Consider the following 16,360-nt stretch of genomic DNA (forward strand, 5'->3'; position numbering starts at 1 on the left):
TCTTTTTAGCTCTGTAAGAGTCATTTGTCCTTCTCTCATTTTTTCTTCATTCATCCAAGCAAAACAGTGGGCACCAACAAAGGCAAACAAAGTAGTAGAAGTAACAGACTATTTTAGTTAAACATTAAGACAGTGGTCTGGCTATAATGGTCACGTTCCTGGACTTTCTGTTCTTGTACTTGTAGTCCAAATATCCCGATGTTTATTTTTATGATTCTAGCAGTTACTGACAATCTTGGGCTTTCAGTGCCTCAGAGGAAAAAGATACTTGGAAAAATGCCTCTTTGTAAAGGCAGGTGTATTGATAGATGAAGTGATTGTGAAGACCATAAATATGTCTTCTTAAGTACAGTGCTGATGTCATTGTAGAAAATACATCAAATATTTGAATTATTCATATGTTGTTGAAGTTAGTTTGCAGAAAAGAAGCTGAGCAGAGATGCAGCTGTCCCTTTGTTTCCTTCTGTTCCCTCAGTGGAATGAGGAAAGGTTTAATATTCATTTAATTAGGCACTGTGGTAGAGGGATTTTTGAAATGCTAATGGCAGAAATTATGCAAAACTTCAGGGAAATTAGTTTTATTTGCACTTCAAAAACATGGCTCTGCATCTTGTTAGATGGCACAGTGGTATCACCAAAGCGCTGCTTATTTAAATCTGTTACTTCACAGGGACCCGTGGAGGGACTTGCATAATTTCCTGGACCAAGCGGAAGTGTTTCCTCATGAAATGGGGAGGGAAAAGGATAGCAAACACATCTCACTAACTTACCTTTAAAATATTTGCTGGGAATTGAATGAAAAGACAGCACAGGACTTCTGCCTTCAGTTCAGAATGGAATGTGTTTCACCACAACTGGATTTGGTTTGTTAGCAGCTGGTTGTGAAGCCAGTTGTGTTTTAGCATCCGTTGTAGTGTGTTTTGGGAAGTGCTGCGACGCACGTGGCAATTTATCACCCTCCCACACAGCGTCACCTCGAGGTGCCCCACTGCTTGTCATGAGATTCCCTGGAAGAGATAACTGGCTTTTATTGCAGGTTCAATATTCAAACCCCCAGTGAGCTGAAACCACAGGCTATTATGGAGAATAATAGATCTGAATTCATGAGGCTGATGCGAGGAAAGAGCTAGCAGCATGTTTCTCAGGTTGCATTTAATGATTTCAAGTGATTAATTTAAAATCCATGCCAGGGAGAAGAACAGTTTGTTCTCACTCCTGCTATGAGTCTAAAAGGCTTCAGGGAACAGCCAGAAAAGAGCGTACCAGGGTCTCTTTTCAAACCTAATTTTAGTTTCCTGCTCTGAAGTTTGTTATTACAAAGAATACAGACCCCATGTTATTATCAGGAAGAAAATGGGGAACGTGGATCTCTTCAATAATTTGTTTAAATGTGAGGGGAGGAGGAAACCACCTCAGGTCTGTTTCAAATAACTTTGGACTATTGCTTTTGGGTATGCTGGCCTGTTACAGGAAAGTTTAAACCCAGAAATATCTCATGATAACTACTTGATCTCCGCATTTCTTTCCATTTTGGGGGTGGGGAGAGTATTTTATGTGCAAATTGCCTAATTTTTAAATCAAGAAATATGACTGATCTTAAGGAAATGAAGGCAACAGATGATCTGAAAGATGAGGCTTTTGTAACAAGTGAACTTTCAGTCCTCTGCGCTGACTGAAATTACTTGGACAATTCTGTTACCGAGGTCCTGCTGCTGGAGAAGTTATCTTTGGAAGTCCTTTCCTGTGTGAAACTGCTCCAGCAGTGGAGCTTTGTTCTTCAAAGGGGCTGTAGGCTTTTGGGGAAGGGAAATGCCAACCTTAAAAAGCCGGCTTCAGGTAAACAGACGGGTGGTGTCGTAAACATCCCAGAACAATAGCTGTAGTAGTTGAAGCCTAGGATGAGTTTTGAAATGGTAAAAACTTCTAATCCTGTGGTTTGTTTGCTCTTGTTTACTGAGCTTTTTCTTTGGTTGTTTTTTTCCTTGTGAAAGTATGTTGCCAAGTTTACTCTGAATGGTTTCCTCCACTGTGCAAGTTCTTTGAGGATCTCTGTATTTGCTGCATAGGGAGAAAAGCTGTCTGTCCTTCCAGCAGCTGTCGTGATTATGGAAACCAGTCAGAAATGAAGGCACGGGGAAAACTGAGGGTAGGACCCATTACAAGATAAACGGGACTTCACACTACTCGAAGTACCAGAAACTGCTCTACTTCAATTGCATTGTTCATTTTTCTATTTAAGACAGTAAAGACTAGGTTTTCATCATGTCAATAAAGCTGAGAAAAAAATTCAAGTCGGCAGGCCCTGAAACCTCAGCCCATATTGGGTGTCCTGTCTGCAGTCATGGTGGGCCCTGTCTGAGGCCTGCAGCGAGCAGCATCTACAGCCCTGACAACTCAAATTCCTGACAGTCTTGTGGCAGTCCTGAGGGCTTCAGAAAGTTCAGCCTCTCCCAGAGCCTGAGCTTGGGCACAGTGCTCGTTTCTCAAAGACTGTTGCTTATAGTTTTCAGATCAGATACAGCCTTGCGGTTTGGTGCTTCGAATAAGCCATCTCCAGTCCAAATTTCTCATCTTCTTAGGTTCTGTGGCCCTGAAAAATAATTGATTATCACTCCCTGGTTTTTGGAGGAGTTGTCCTTTAGACCACCAATGCTTTATACCAGAAGTTGTCCTTGGAACACAACAGCATGGCTTTTTTCTTGTGCTGAGCAGCACCAACATGGGATGTTCATCAGTTTAGCAAACTGTTTTGAAGAAACTCTGCAGCCTCTCCTGAAGTATTCCTTCAGGCTTCATCTCTTCAGTTTGCTTCAGTCCAGGTAGCTTGAATGCCAGTGCTGTTTCGTTGGCAGCAGTCTGATCTTTAGCCCAATTCAATTTTGCACGGGTTGTCCAGGCAGACACAAGCTTTTCTTGTCTGCTCACCCGTCTAGCAGTTTGCTAGTGAGCTTGCTTAACACGAGGTGATGTGCAGGGTGCTGAGCTGGAGCTAACGCACTTTGTTCTCCATAAATTTCATTCATGTCTGTGTGGAGTGCAGGCTGAGCATGTCCAGGTCTGCCTGGTGAAAGCCACAAACACACCCTGTAAAGACCTACATCACTCTGGATGTGAAGTCCTTAATTACAAGGTGTTTGTAAGTGCAGAGAGCGCTGTACGAGCACCAAAACAGCAAGGTAATTGGTTCCAACACAAGCGTGTTACTGGAAATCTTCTTCCAGCATCCCTGAACTCTAAACCTGTTGTGTTAAACAAAGAGCCAGAAACAAAACTGAAGCCGGTATCTTAAGTTTTCTTTCCTCGTGAGGTTATGCAGCTGACTTGCTGCTTCTTTTTAGTGCTGTTTGAATGACGAGATAGCAGCCAAGCAGAGAGTGAAAGTGCTGACATTGGGTGCTAGGTGCAAAATGAAAAGAGAAAGGAATGGATATGGTTCCTCTTTCAAAATGTCTGTATGGTGGTGTTGCATCTGGCAAAATTGCTTTTTTTGTTTCTTTTTGAAGAGCAGACGAGGTTTGATGCTTTTCCAGCTTGTTAATGACAGACTATCAAATTATTAAAAGTAATGAGGTACAGGTTCCCATTAAATAAGCAGAGCAAACTGTTTGGCGTGTCTGCAACATGAGCTTAACTAAATCCCATACAGTAAGCGTTGTCTCTAGACTTCAGTAAATTAATTTTGCCTTACTTAGGAGTTGCCCTTGTTTTGAGAACTTGGGCTTCATTGCTCCTGATGTTCTAAGGAAGAACTGAAAGAGAACTGATGAAAGGGGAAGAGAGATTAATCAGACTATTATCAGTTTCTTTACAGTGGTGGGAGTTGGTGGCAGTGCCACCAGTGCCTTTGTGTTTGTCCAGATGCTCTGACTGCTTGTTTGCCACGTGGTACGCTGTGTCAGTTCCGTTAATGTCACTTGTGTTGAAGGCTTCCTTTAATTGGATGGCAGAATATCAATGATAGGGTGGAAACTTAAAAAATGTGACTTTTTGGTGAAGATCATAAAAAGCTTGGAAGAACATCAGATTCCTTCCAGAGGTGAGCCTTGTCTGGAAGGAAACAAGATTAACTTTGGTCGTTCTCTGCACCTGGTAGAGGTGAAAAAGGGTGGTGATGACATGGTATTGCTATAGCCGAACTTGAGAGCACAGGAAAGGATCCTGTGCCAAGACAACGTTGGATTCATCTGGGTCTTTCTATGTTTTATCCCTTTCCAGAGTACGGTGGTAAGTGGAAGCTGCTTCATTATTTTGCCCAGCACTTCTTTGCCCCGCTGCTGCCTGTGGCCTATGAAGACAAAGGCGTGTTGAACATCTACGGTGTCTCAGATCTTCACACGGACCATGAGCTGACTCTGAAGGTAAGGGACAGCCCTCCAACTGCCCTTGTGTCCCTCCTTGTAGAACGTCAGCTACTGAATGAATGAAACTGAAATGAGCACATCTTCATATAGACAAACTCAGTAAGTCCATTCCCAACCACAATGGGATGCCATTCATGGCATTCTGTAATATTCTTAGGGGCAATACCGCCCTTTGTTGTTACAGTACTGAGCACTGTTTCACAGAACAAGGAACTAAGTGCCTGTAGGTGTAGGCCTGAAGCTCACTATTCTGTTGCAATCTTGTAGGGATTTATGGTTAAATAAACCAGGTCTGTAAAATGGTACCTCATTACTTCATCTGTTCCTTGGGTGTTAGAACTAGGCTGATGAGCTAAAGCGGGGGGAAAAAAGGATCACACCTTCACTCGACAGCACTTAAACTACACCGCTTTGGGAAAATAACTATATATATATATTTTTTTTTGGTATGTGTGAAATACCAAGAAAACATCTAGGTGTGCTTTAACTGCAGGGTCACCTATGCAATATCACCATTTTACACTTGATGCCTTTACTGTGTCTTCTGACACTGCTATAGAAAGTGGTAGGTTTTCTGAGATAGTATTTGGGCTGCTGAGTTGCCTTGTAGAACACAGTTATACTTTTCAGTTTCCTAAGTTTTATTGCTGTTAATTATATGCAAACCAGACTCCAAGTGAATTCAGTTGCCATTATGTATTGCAAGATACAGTTCTGACATAAAGAGCTTCCCATGTGAAAAAGCTAAGGATAGAAAAAGAGCCCTAGAGATAAGGAGTGACTCACTAGTTGGTTCAGAACTAATATTCTGAGTATGTCTATTACTATTTCACTGCTCTGTCTGGTAGGTTGTGATGAATTTTCAGATTTATAAGTTTAGTAGGTTTTGTTTGTTTTCAATATATATATACATATATATATTTAAAATCAGCTCATATCTCTGTTCTGGAGAGGATTTTGGCAACTGACAGCCTCCAGTATGGAAAATGGTTGTCATTTCTGGAACGTCAGTTTTTAGATTAGGATTGCAATTAATGGAATTGTTCATTTCTGGTCTGAGTTATTGTCACAGACTTAAATTAAAATTTTCGGATAAAATCAGAAAATGCATTGGTAGCAGGCTAGTTCCAGTGAATATTGCATTTAGCACTTCAAGAAATTTTGGAACTTCAAACTTTTGAGTCAAACTTTGGAGTCAAGATATGTTTCTGACTTCAGAACCCTGCTAAGGTCCAAAACCAACCTAAAATATTTAAAGAGAGAATTCTGTCATTCTCATTAAATGCCTATCTTCCAAATTACGCATTTTGAAATGTAAGGGTGTATTCATAATGCATGCGTGATCTCTGGAAATGTGTATTTTACTGTCTTAATATAACTTCTAAAGTCCCTTTTAAGATGATGCAGCAGGCTTCTGTTTAACAGTGATTGTGCAGAAGCACTAGATTACCCAGTTGGGTTACATCAAATAACACGGAGCAATTTCAAGAAAATCCTTTGTTTCACTTTTTTAATCAGGCAGAGGAGGAAAAAGAGCCAAGTAATTCCATTTCCCAGCACACCCTTGAGAGGAATTGTCAATGCCCTCCTCTCAAGGAGCCTGGAGAAAAACAAAAAGCCTTGCAGATCAGAAAGAGTAGCAGATCCAGGTTGTTTGAAACAGACTTAGGTTTATATAACAATCTAATTATTATTCAGTATTGATTGTTTAAACCTTTGTAAAGTTTCTTTCTATGAGAGTTGAAAATTGGCTGGTACTGTCAGGAGAGCATCTCTTCCTATGACTGACGGGAAACCTAGTGTGCTGGGTTGTTTTCACAGATGTAATTTCTCTTCTGCTAAGCTTTGTGCTCTCTCAACATGCCCGATAGGTCACCGTGCACTCATGGAGTTCCCTGGAGCCGGTCTGCACCCTTGCCAAAGACGGCGTGACTGTTAGAGCACAAAGTGCTGTCCCCATCTACAAGGAGCCCATAAACGACTTGCTGGAAAGATGCAGGAATTGTACCAGGAAAAGCTGTGTTGTTACTTTTTACCTTGTGGGAGAAGGTGGGCTCCGGAGCCCCACAAATCACCACTTCCTCTCATCCCTGAAGGATGCTGTCGGATTGGAAAAGGCACAACTTAGTGTAAGCATCAGTCATGCTAAATTACAGCATTTGGTTCTGCTAGTCTCAGTATTTTGAGTTGCTTGCCTGCTGGCGTGTTCAGTGCCTGCTTCCACTCAATGTTCTGTCTCTCTAGCTGTGGCAAGTTTAGATTCCATGTAGAGGAGTTCTAAATTGTGCTGTTTTTTTCCCCTCTGTGCCATGATATGCATATCTGAATAACACTTCTTTAATGTATAAAGTTTTTTTTTTTTTTTTTTTTAATAATGAAGTCTCCCTTTCACTTGTTTTCCCTCTTTCACCTCACTGCTGCAGCATTGCTCCCTTCATTCTTTTTGTCTCTAGGCAGCAAATAGCATTGTAACAAGTGCTTTTGGTTTGCAAACAGCAGCATAGGTCAGTACTAGGTATGTGGAGTATTGTCAACGGTATTTCTTCTTGAAGTGCTCAGACTCTGAGATCAGTGTGCCATGGCTAACATGCAATATTGCATGCTCATTTCCTCCTCCTGCAAATCCCTGCCCTCCAGCGAGGGGGTTCTGATTTGCATAATAGTGATTATTTCATAATATCTGTGAAGTGTGGCAGTCCTCTGAACAGGCACAAAAAGCATCAGAGTGTTGCATAATGTTCACTTACTCCATTTGCTGCTTTTCCCTAGATTTCTTCCATTTCTAGCAAGCCTGCTCTGCGTATGTGTACAGGCACATTTGGTTAAGCTTCACTTTTTGTTTGTGAATCTTACTGCAAAATTCTTAATCAGCAGAGTGGCCGGATGGCGACCTGTGCCTTCTCACATGAGGTTTCCAAACTGCAGCTTTGCTTTTTAGAGCTAAACTAAACAAGGGGGGAATAGAGGTCTTTAATCTCTTTAAATCTGGACCAGCATAATTGCTTTACAAAAAGAAAATGGGCTAGATTTTCCCCTCTTATCTCTTTCACGGCAGCACGGCCTGCCTCCTCCGTATACAAAGGAAAGAAATCAGCTTGTTTTTTATTTTTTTCAGCTGGTGGCACAATCTGGAGTCTGAGTCATGCGGGTTTTTTTTTGTGGATGACATCACCAATAATAAAAGCTCTGCAACTGGAGCACCGTTGGGAGATCTCTCTCCTTTTTCCCATGGCTGTGTTGTCTCTGCAGTAGTAGCTAATAAGGATAGCTAGCAAGGATAAATGCAGAGGAGTTATTTTAAGAGCATATGCAGCTGTGATTTAAAAAATAATTCCGTTTCGTGAGAAGCTGGCACTTCTATACATAGTTACTAACAATCTAACTAGACTTTCAAATATATTCCTCATCCAAGTGCTACTTTTCACAGTATTCCTTCAGTGTTTTTTTCAGAAAGCACAAAATGCAAAGCACGTGTGTTTTTTTCTGAAAAATTAATAGCATTGTTTTTCTTTTAAGCAGGTTGTGTTTTCTGCTCTTGTTTGCTTTCTACATGTAGTCACCAAGTATTTGAAAATGATGTGGCATAATGTTTAATGATGGGGAATGGAGGCTGCTCCTTGAAAATGCATCCTGGTCGCGCTTTTAAACCTCAGAGAGATTAACTGCTCATAGAACTTAATATAAAGCATTAAGCCTTGTCCTGGTATTTTACATCATAGCTGCCTTCTAAACGCAGCATAAAGCTTTCACTGCCCTGTTCCATTAAGATGAGGTGACTGCCTCTGTGACTTTTATCATCTTTTGCATCTTTGTGTTTCTGTTACCGATGTAATCACAAAGACCAACTACTTCAGAGCGTGAATTTATAGGTTATGGGTGAAGTATGGTGGTAAAAGGGCAAACCTCTATCACTGCAGTAAGTATAGGATACAGGTACTAGGTACAAATCAGATCACTATTTTCTTTTGAAAATAACCAAATAAATGGTAAAGTGATAACAGTCCATGGCATTTTTTCACAATCTCTAGTGTTCTGTGGGAAGGCTATAACCAATGTTTGCAGTTTTTGCATGATTCTTATATATTAAACCTGTTGGCTTGACCTGTTGTTCCAGAACATATTTTAATAAGAGAATTAGAAGAGAAAAATAATTTTGATAAACTGTGTTTTTTCACGGTCTGTTTGCTGACAGAGAACCCTTTCCCATTTTGAGAGTAACTGGTTGTTCTTACTTAATGTGTGTGTGTATAAAAATCTATTCATATTTCATTTTTTCTTTCTTCCAGGCTGCTGTATCCCAACAAGATGACGTTTATGTATTTGATCTCCAGACAACTGCAGTTGCTCCTTTTGTGACTCTGGATGTAGGGAGTATAAAAGGCAGATTTAGTGACAACGGTTTCCTCATGATCGAAAAGAAGAAAGCGGTTGTGTTTTATCCTTGGGAGCCTACCAGTGCTGAAGAGCTAGAAAAGTCGCTCACCTTGACATCTCTGATGGACGTTGCCTGAGGATTTCTTTCTAGTGTGAAAGAAAGAAGTGAAACAGGAAGAGGAAAAACTCAGAAGAATTTGACTGAAGTAGAAGTGTGGTGTCTGAGATGAGCTGAGCTGACTGGAGAATATATTGTCCATTCCTGTCCTGTGTGAATTTTTACTGCTGGTTCAATGTAAAGATACCAACAACAAAGCTTGCTTATAATATATATGATGCATTGAAAGTGAGGCTTTGTCAGGTAACTGGAAAAATATGTCCCACATAAAAATGGGTGGGGTCAGTTGATGCAAGAGAGGTAGCTTGAGTCCTCCAATTCACTTGAGAAGAATCACAGGGTTGTGGATATCTCATAAGTAAGAGGGAGGACAAATATGTACCTCCACACCCTATTTGTAAAACCCCATATTTTTTCCTGGATAATGTGGTGTGAGATGTGTCTGGCTGTAGGAAAAGGGAGAGGAGAAGAGTTGGCCAAAGGTGCAAGGAGAAAGGAGGCGGTGGAGAGAAGAAATGGTCATGTGTGAGGATCACAGAGTTATAAACGGTTCCCTTTTCTCTACAAGAGGCACAGGGCCTCCTCTCCTTCCAGAGGGGTTGGCTTAGATTTGTTTATCAAGCAAATTGTGTCATAATTAGGTTTTATGTTTTGGCTTGTGTCTTTTTAACCTCTCATGTGTGTGTTACCTGTGAAACATGACATGGACATCATCAAAGGAAACCCTGAATATCTTAAATATGTCAGTGTGTGGGTTCCCTGTAGAAGACAGCGTTTACTCATGATGAGATCTGGTGGCACATTACGCTCCTTAGGCCATGCAGGGTAATGGTGCTTCACCTTTTACTCTGTTTTTGAACAAGTTGTTTTTAAAAAGTTTTGGTTTCCTGTGGAAATGTCTCACTTGGGCATTTGATACAAAGAAAATGTGCTTCAGGGTAGGGGGCTGCAGCAGTCTGCAGAGCCAACAGCTGGAGATTTGGCTGCCACGAAGCCCAGGCCGTGGAGCTGTGCCACAGGCAGGTTGCTAAACATTGGTCCTGTGTGTCTGAGGAGGTTTGAAACACAACTGGGATCTTGCTGGGGTTCCACAGGGCACCTGCCACAGCGCAGCCACATTTTCCTGCGCAGCACCGAGCAGAATCAGCACTTCAGAGCAGAAAGTGTTTGACCGAATTGTGCTGGGGACAGTTTTTCACCACCTTCGCAGTGAAAGCACCGTGTGGGTGGCGCGTGCTGCTGGTGCTGGGGTCTGGAGCACATGTGGGGAGGGTGCGTGCGTGTCCCATTCACTGGTCAGTCCGAAAAGCTGAAATGAAGGGCTGCTTTGTTGCAGTGATTGCAGTTTTAACGGCAAACGGATGAGCACGTTGACTGATGCTCGGTGATCTGCGGCTGTTGTTGAATGGTTCATTAACCAAAACTGACCTAGTCCTCAGCAAGAGGAAAAACTTGGACATAAAAGGGAAACGATGAATGGAAGCTCTTAAAAATGCTTTTGTAGGTGATCAGAACAGCTAAGGAGAGCTTTTCTGATTAAAGAGTTGTTCTAGTTGAAAAAAGACACAAAAGTAATCAAAATATGCATATATGTATGTGCCAGTATTTATAGAGTATGTAAAATAAATAGGGAAAATGATAGCCATGAGTAAAAGTGAACTGTTAGAAAATGCACACAGTACTTAAGTTACCCAAGAGGCATCTTGGGCCAACAATATAAGAAAAATACGGGGTTGTTTCAGTGTCCTGGGATCAAGTGGGATCCAAACAGCAGCAGAGTCTGGATAAGGTAAGGATGGAAGAAAGCAACCGCTGTGCAGAAAATACGGAATAAATATTATTAATAAATATTACTGCAGCGTATCAGGTTAGTCAATGTCTTTGTCTTGCATTGAGGTAGAAATGTCTCCAGGAAATCTAGCTGGAGTTTGAAAATGACATTTGATAGTGTCAAACAAATAAAACTGACAGAATTACTTCAAAGGATATTGGAAGGACTATCTTAAGACCAATGATATTTGTTCTGAGTGCATCTTGGAATATAAATTAAGTTTCAGTCATAGTAGAGATCTTTCAGATCTGTAGAAGCCATCAACCAGGAATTTGGATAGCTGTGAACTTGGTTAACCTGCCGTGAACTGCAGGTAAAATCATGAAAGAATATGACGTGGTTCTTCAGCACTGAATGAAGTGGCTGTGCACCCTGTGCCCATCAGCAAAGGTATACAGCAGAGCGTTCTTATGTAAGATGCTTTTTGATATATTTTTTTTCAGTTACTGTATTGGCATTAAAGGGTTAAGAGAAATTTTTAATTATTATTTTTGAAGGTCAGAGGCTCTCTAAAGCTTACGCCCATTCCTTCTCGCTAGAAAACTTGGATTCATACTGTAATCAAAGATTTGTGATTGCTCAAGCCAAATTCCTGGTCTGAAAGCAGAATTAATGGGAGAGATTCCCTTCCATTATTGTCTTAATATCCTTAATATATTCATTCCTTTGGTTTAACGGTGTAGCAGCAGGTTTGTATTTACAGGTGCTGTTTCCTTTCTTCCCAGCACAGCAGTGGCTGTAACATCTGCCTTTGTTGTCCATTTCCCCTTAGTACTGTTGCTGTTCCATACTGTGACCTAATACATTAATTACGTACTTAATTACATTGTTCTGCCTTTGTCTCAGGTCAGGGCAAAGACAGGAATGCAGCAATGAGGAGATCTTCAGAGAATCTCAGCTGTGCTTGTATGGCCAGGTGGGGATCATCCGCAGGAGGACTGGGAAATGGGTCTGGTAAGTGCCATGGTGCTTGTCCTCAGTGTCCTTAAAGTACTGGTGGCAACAGTAGAGGGGAATAGCCTGGTCAGAATTCTTTGGAAGTGCAGTCTCGTGATTCTTTGTTCAAGGGGTCGCTGGGTTAGCTTGTGCTGATGGCTTTTGCTAATGGACAGAAGAGTGGAAGCTTTTTGCCCACCGGGCTCCCTCTGGGCCGTTCTCCACGAATGATAAAAGCAGCAGAGTTCCGTTCAGGAGGAACAAATACCCTTCCACAACAGAATTTGAGACAGGTTTTGGTAGAAAGCTGTATGATGCTGATTAGTTCATTGTCCCCAAGCTGGTCTCTGGCACTGATTTTGCTCTGAGCCCGTTCATGACCTGCAGAAATGGCCTGTCTGATGGTCAGAGAGCTGCAGCTCTCTGTGTACCAGGATTTAAGCACCCAGCAGGCTCCAGCTCACTTCCCCACCAGCTGTAAAGGAGCAGCGGTGTGAGCCAGCCCCCAGGTGGTTTCCTGTGAAAGAACTCCTGGAGAGCTGGGTCTCCTGCCAGGAGCCGTTCCGTGTTGGTGGCAGGGCAGGGGCAGCTTAAGTGGGGCATCAGACTACTTCATAACCCTAAATACAGAAAAGCATCTCCTGGGATTAACTTGTGCTGGTTTTGCTTGTAGCAGCAGGAATCTTCTGAATCCAGCAAAAATGTGGACACAGCCTTTGTTGGTCGCTCCAGAACTACTCTACTTCAACAAGAGTGTGCTCCAGAAGAGCTGGAAGCTGTTGGGTGAGTGTTGACCATTTCATCTTGAGCTAATGAATGGTCATCATTGTTCCTGTCACCCCAAGGGAGGGAGGGTTGCTCTTTTTCCTTAAACACAGATAAACAGCACCTCACTGGCCCAGAGAAGGGAGAAAAGATGCTTCCTATACCACTACACACAAGTAAGATCCTCTCCACAGTCTACAGAATCTGAGTGCCTCTAACTTTCCACTATCACATTTAGCTTTCAAGTGTCTAAGTACATCATAAGATGACACTGGAAACTTACAGCTGCGGCAATGACTCTAAAAAATTAAGGTCAGTTGAACTTTCTGAATAGTCCTTTTTACACCAAACGTAGAGATGTGTAGAGTTCTGTTGTCGGTTTATTTTTGCTCCGTTCCACAAGTTTCTGGTGTCTGTTACTGTAGTGCAGTAGCAAAATAACGTAGCAGATCCCAATTACCACAACTGCAGATTGTTTAGAACTCTTTCAGATTCTGATCCTCACTGTAATTTATGTATACGTTAATAATAAACTTAATTGAGGATGCCCAAAGGTTCCATCTCCCTATGGACCAGGAGAAAAAGCTTAATTAAGTACCTTTCTTTTTTTGGTATTGATCCCTTAGAGCATTGCAAGCATTTCCAGATCAGTATCTGCATTCTCTGCCAAGGTGTGACTGGCACTCAGAGGGACAAAACTGCCCTGCAGGCTTCGTAGGATCTGGTTGAAGTTGTTGGTTGATGCATTTTGGCCGTATCTCCAGTGTTTTATTTGCTAATGCAAGTGCACAGCAGGTTTCCTGCACAGTGATGTTAGAAGAGAGCGCTGCGGTGCGGGCTGCCTTTCCATAGCCCAGAACCTCTTGTTCCTCAGAGGTACTGTGGAGTAGATAGGGACAATTCCTAGGCCTGCGGGGTGGAGCGAGGTCCACACTTCAGCTTACTGTGCCGAGTGAGGCAGGTTTCTGTATAACCCAGTTCTAGACAGGAGCACTCGGGCAGTGAGCTCCTGCAGGCCTGTTTTTTTTAGTTCATTCTGTCACACTTGGCAAACAGGGGTAGGACTTCTTTCTGCTCCAGATGTAAGGATAAATCTGTGTCTGAGGGGAGCTAATGAGGCATATCAGTCTCTCGTAGTAGTTACTCGTTAAGAAGAACACAGCAGCTTTACATCTTTCTGTTAAGACTTGTCTGCCCTGCTTGTACTTTGTCTTGCAGAGCGCGGTTCCTCTGTGTGCCTGCTTCTTCCTCACCGCTGCGAGGAGGCAGCAGCACGCTCTGGCACTCCTAGCAGCACAAGGCAGCGTGCCCCGTACAGCCTGACCACCTACTGCCAGGGATAAAAGGTAAGGCAGAAAGCACAAAGCTGCGTGTTTGGGCATTTTAACTGAGCTGCTTGAGGTAAACAGCGGGCTCTCTGCTGAGTTCCCTCTGCCAGACTGGAACGACACAAAAAGACACAAATGCGTCTCCTACTGGGTGTCGGGACACTCTGTGTGCCCTGGGCTTGCTGGTGGGTTCTGCCTCCTGCTCTTGCCTGCTCCTGACAAACTGCGTGGCTGCAGCATATGCATAAAGTGCCTCAGGTTAAAGGAGATGGGAAAAGCTGGTGTGTTACCTGACCTTACTCTGTCACACAGAAGGTTTAGTGTTCCTGTTTGAGTTAATGAGAATTATTTTAAATTAATATTTTTCTATTGCTAAACCAAAAAAAAAAAGTCTGAAGCCTGTTTTGTTAAATAGACTGAAACAGAGTTGCTGCAAAGGGACTGCAAGGAAAGAAGCTGGCATGCCACTTACAGTATGTGAACACAGGGGGCCTCAGACAGCTCTCCTGCTGTTCGTTGCATGATCACTCACCTGATGAGTAACAGTTATGCAGCATTTGGCCATGAAGTAGGTAAGAAAATACAGACACAAGCGTCTTCTGCTGGTTTGAAAGCAGAGCAAAACCAGAAGTAAGGCAAAAGGTGCTCATCAACAGGCAGCTTGCCCTGGTGACCTGCAAGATTGTAGAAACTTTGATGGAAGTCTCTGCCACCCCCCTGGGCTGTGCTGGAAATCATGTGACAGTAGAACGTACGTTGACTCAGAAACTCTGATAGGGCGGAAAAAGCTTTTCTTGCCCCAGGACATGAGATCTTTTACTGTTTCTGCATAAAAAAAATCGTTGCAACAGACAACTACATTCATTGAACAAAAATCCACCTACCTGCGACACTGCATCTGTAGGTTATACAGATGACAACTGAAAGAAAGCATGGCATTTCTGCTGTTCTGCATCCTGTTTCTCTGGACGTAATTCAGCTGATTATGAAATGATTTCACAAGCTTTTTTTTCACTGACCATGGCTTAATTCATTACAGCAAATACTGATAAAAAAGTAAAAATTCTCAAGGTTTATTGTGATTACTTTTCTCAGGAACTACACCAGGTTACTGAAGACTGCTGTGAACCAAGAACACCCCTGCCAGAGCTCCACCTCTGTGTCAAGACAGCGGACTACAAGTAAGTGGTACGGTGTTAACGGTGCTTTGCATTCTCATAATGAAATCTGATGCCTGTTCTGTATGCTTAGTAGGCCAACATCTGTAAGCATTACTCACCACCTCACTCACCGCAATTACATGAAACAAAAAGAAATACTGCTCAGAAACAGTCATAGAAGAGTTCTTAGATAGCCCAAGGAAGAACCCTCTCTATGGTTTCGTTGAGATGCTCCAAAGTTGCTTTCAGTATAAATGGCTCTGTGCTGCCATAATTACACAAAGAGATCTAACCAAGAACATGAACCAAAGGCTTAGTTCCAAAGCACAGCTGCTCAGCAGTAGCTGATGCTCCTGGTCTCACCCTGTAAAAGATACTCAAGCTTGAAGACGAGTGGCTTTCTACCCTTCATTTATTTTAGGTACTGTGAAATCAGCTTACTTTTGTATCAGTTCCTAAAACTGAAATGCTAAGTCTTCAGTAACTCTATTTGAAAGATGTAAAAATGACAGCAAGTGTAGACAAGGGATTTCATTTTGGGTTTTTATTATAAAAGTAAAATAAAAATAAGCTTTTAAAAAGCACACTTTTTTTTTTTTTTTTGAAAGGAACTGATATAAAAAACTATTTACAAGTAGGAAAATGCCAAACTTGATTTTTTTTTTTTTTGAATAAGAGGCACAAAAGTTAAGTTTAAATACATTATTTGAACTATACAAGATTCTTTGCTTTAGGATTCTCTTTTCTCTCTGAGTTGTCATTGCTGCAATTGAAGTCATGATTTTTCTTAGCCAGTCATTCTATGAGTTTTTTTCAGACAAGTGTGCTGCAAAAATTATGAAGGGAGCAGCTAGAAACTATCCTTTGATTGCTCTGTGTGCCTTACCTCTTTGTATTAAGTGAGCTGCTATTACGCATTAACAAGGAGTGACTTTCATCTATAAAAGAAAATCCTCACATGCCAGGAGAGCTCCGTCAGTCGTTCAGTGTCTGGTCCTGTGCATTGATGTGGCAGTAGAGCCCTGGTTCTGGTACGTGGCTTGTTAAGTGGATAAAATTAAACGCACTTGAGGAAGGAAGCAACGGCCAGGTGTTGCACGCTGAAGTTCCTATTGGTTCAGGTTCGTGTGTGGTTCCTCCAGAGTGTTTTTGGTTGTGAATTTACTTCCCTCTGACCAGGATGGTGCCAGTGTAATTCTAAACGTCACGTGTGTTCCTGTATCTGCATGTTGCTAATTGAGTATTGCTAGTTAGCTATATAATTGCTTTGCACTGAGCCTTCATGTCCATAGCTGAGGTTGATTTTGCTGAGTGTTATTGAAGACTTGCTGTTCAGAGAGTCTGAGTAAGTAAAGCTCAGTTTGCGGAAGGAGGTCTCCACACCGCTGTCGCATGTGCTTTCGTTGTCTTGAAATTTGCTATTATAAACTTCCCCTGAAAGAGAGAGAGAGAGACGGGAGATGCATTACGGTTTGCTTTGCTTCAGC

General features: G+C 42.1%; 2 protein-coding genes across 5 annotated transcripts in view; one reads left to right on the plus strand and one right to left on the minus strand.

Moving 5' to 3' along the window:
- The window catches only part of MANBA (mannosidase beta), a 44,110-nt gene extending 34,537 nt beyond the window's left edge, over window positions 1-9,573 (plus strand). The window contains exons 15-17 of the mRNA XM_032185972.1: window positions 4,216-4,358; window positions 6,233-6,490; window positions 8,648-9,573. Coding sequence (XP_032041863.1) covers window positions 4,216-4,358; window positions 6,233-6,490; window positions 8,648-8,872 — 626 coding nt within the window. The 3' untranslated portion in view covers window positions 8,873-9,573. The remainder of the gene's footprint in view (window positions 1-4,215; window positions 4,359-6,232; window positions 6,491-8,647) is intronic.
- A 5,815-nt stretch (window positions 9,574-15,388) lies between these two features.
- Window positions 15,389-16,360, minus strand: part of NFKB1 (nuclear factor kappa B subunit 1) — a 56,812-nt gene continuing 55,840 nt past the window's right edge. For all 4 annotated transcript variants that reach the window (XM_032185968.1, XM_032185969.1, XM_032185971.1 and 1 more), the window contains one exon: window positions 15,389-16,307. In XM_032185968.1, the coding sequence (XP_032041859.1) occupies window positions 16,120-16,307 (188 nt within the window). In that variant the 3' untranslated portion in view covers window positions 15,389-16,119. The remainder of the gene's footprint in view (window positions 16,308-16,360) is intronic.

This window comes from Aythya fuligula, chromosome 4 (genome assembly GCF_009819795.1).
Source record: "Aythya fuligula isolate bAytFul2 chromosome 4, bAytFul2.pri, whole genome shotgun sequence".
NCBI lineage: Eukaryota > Metazoa > Chordata > Aves > Anseriformes > Anatidae > Aythya > Aythya fuligula.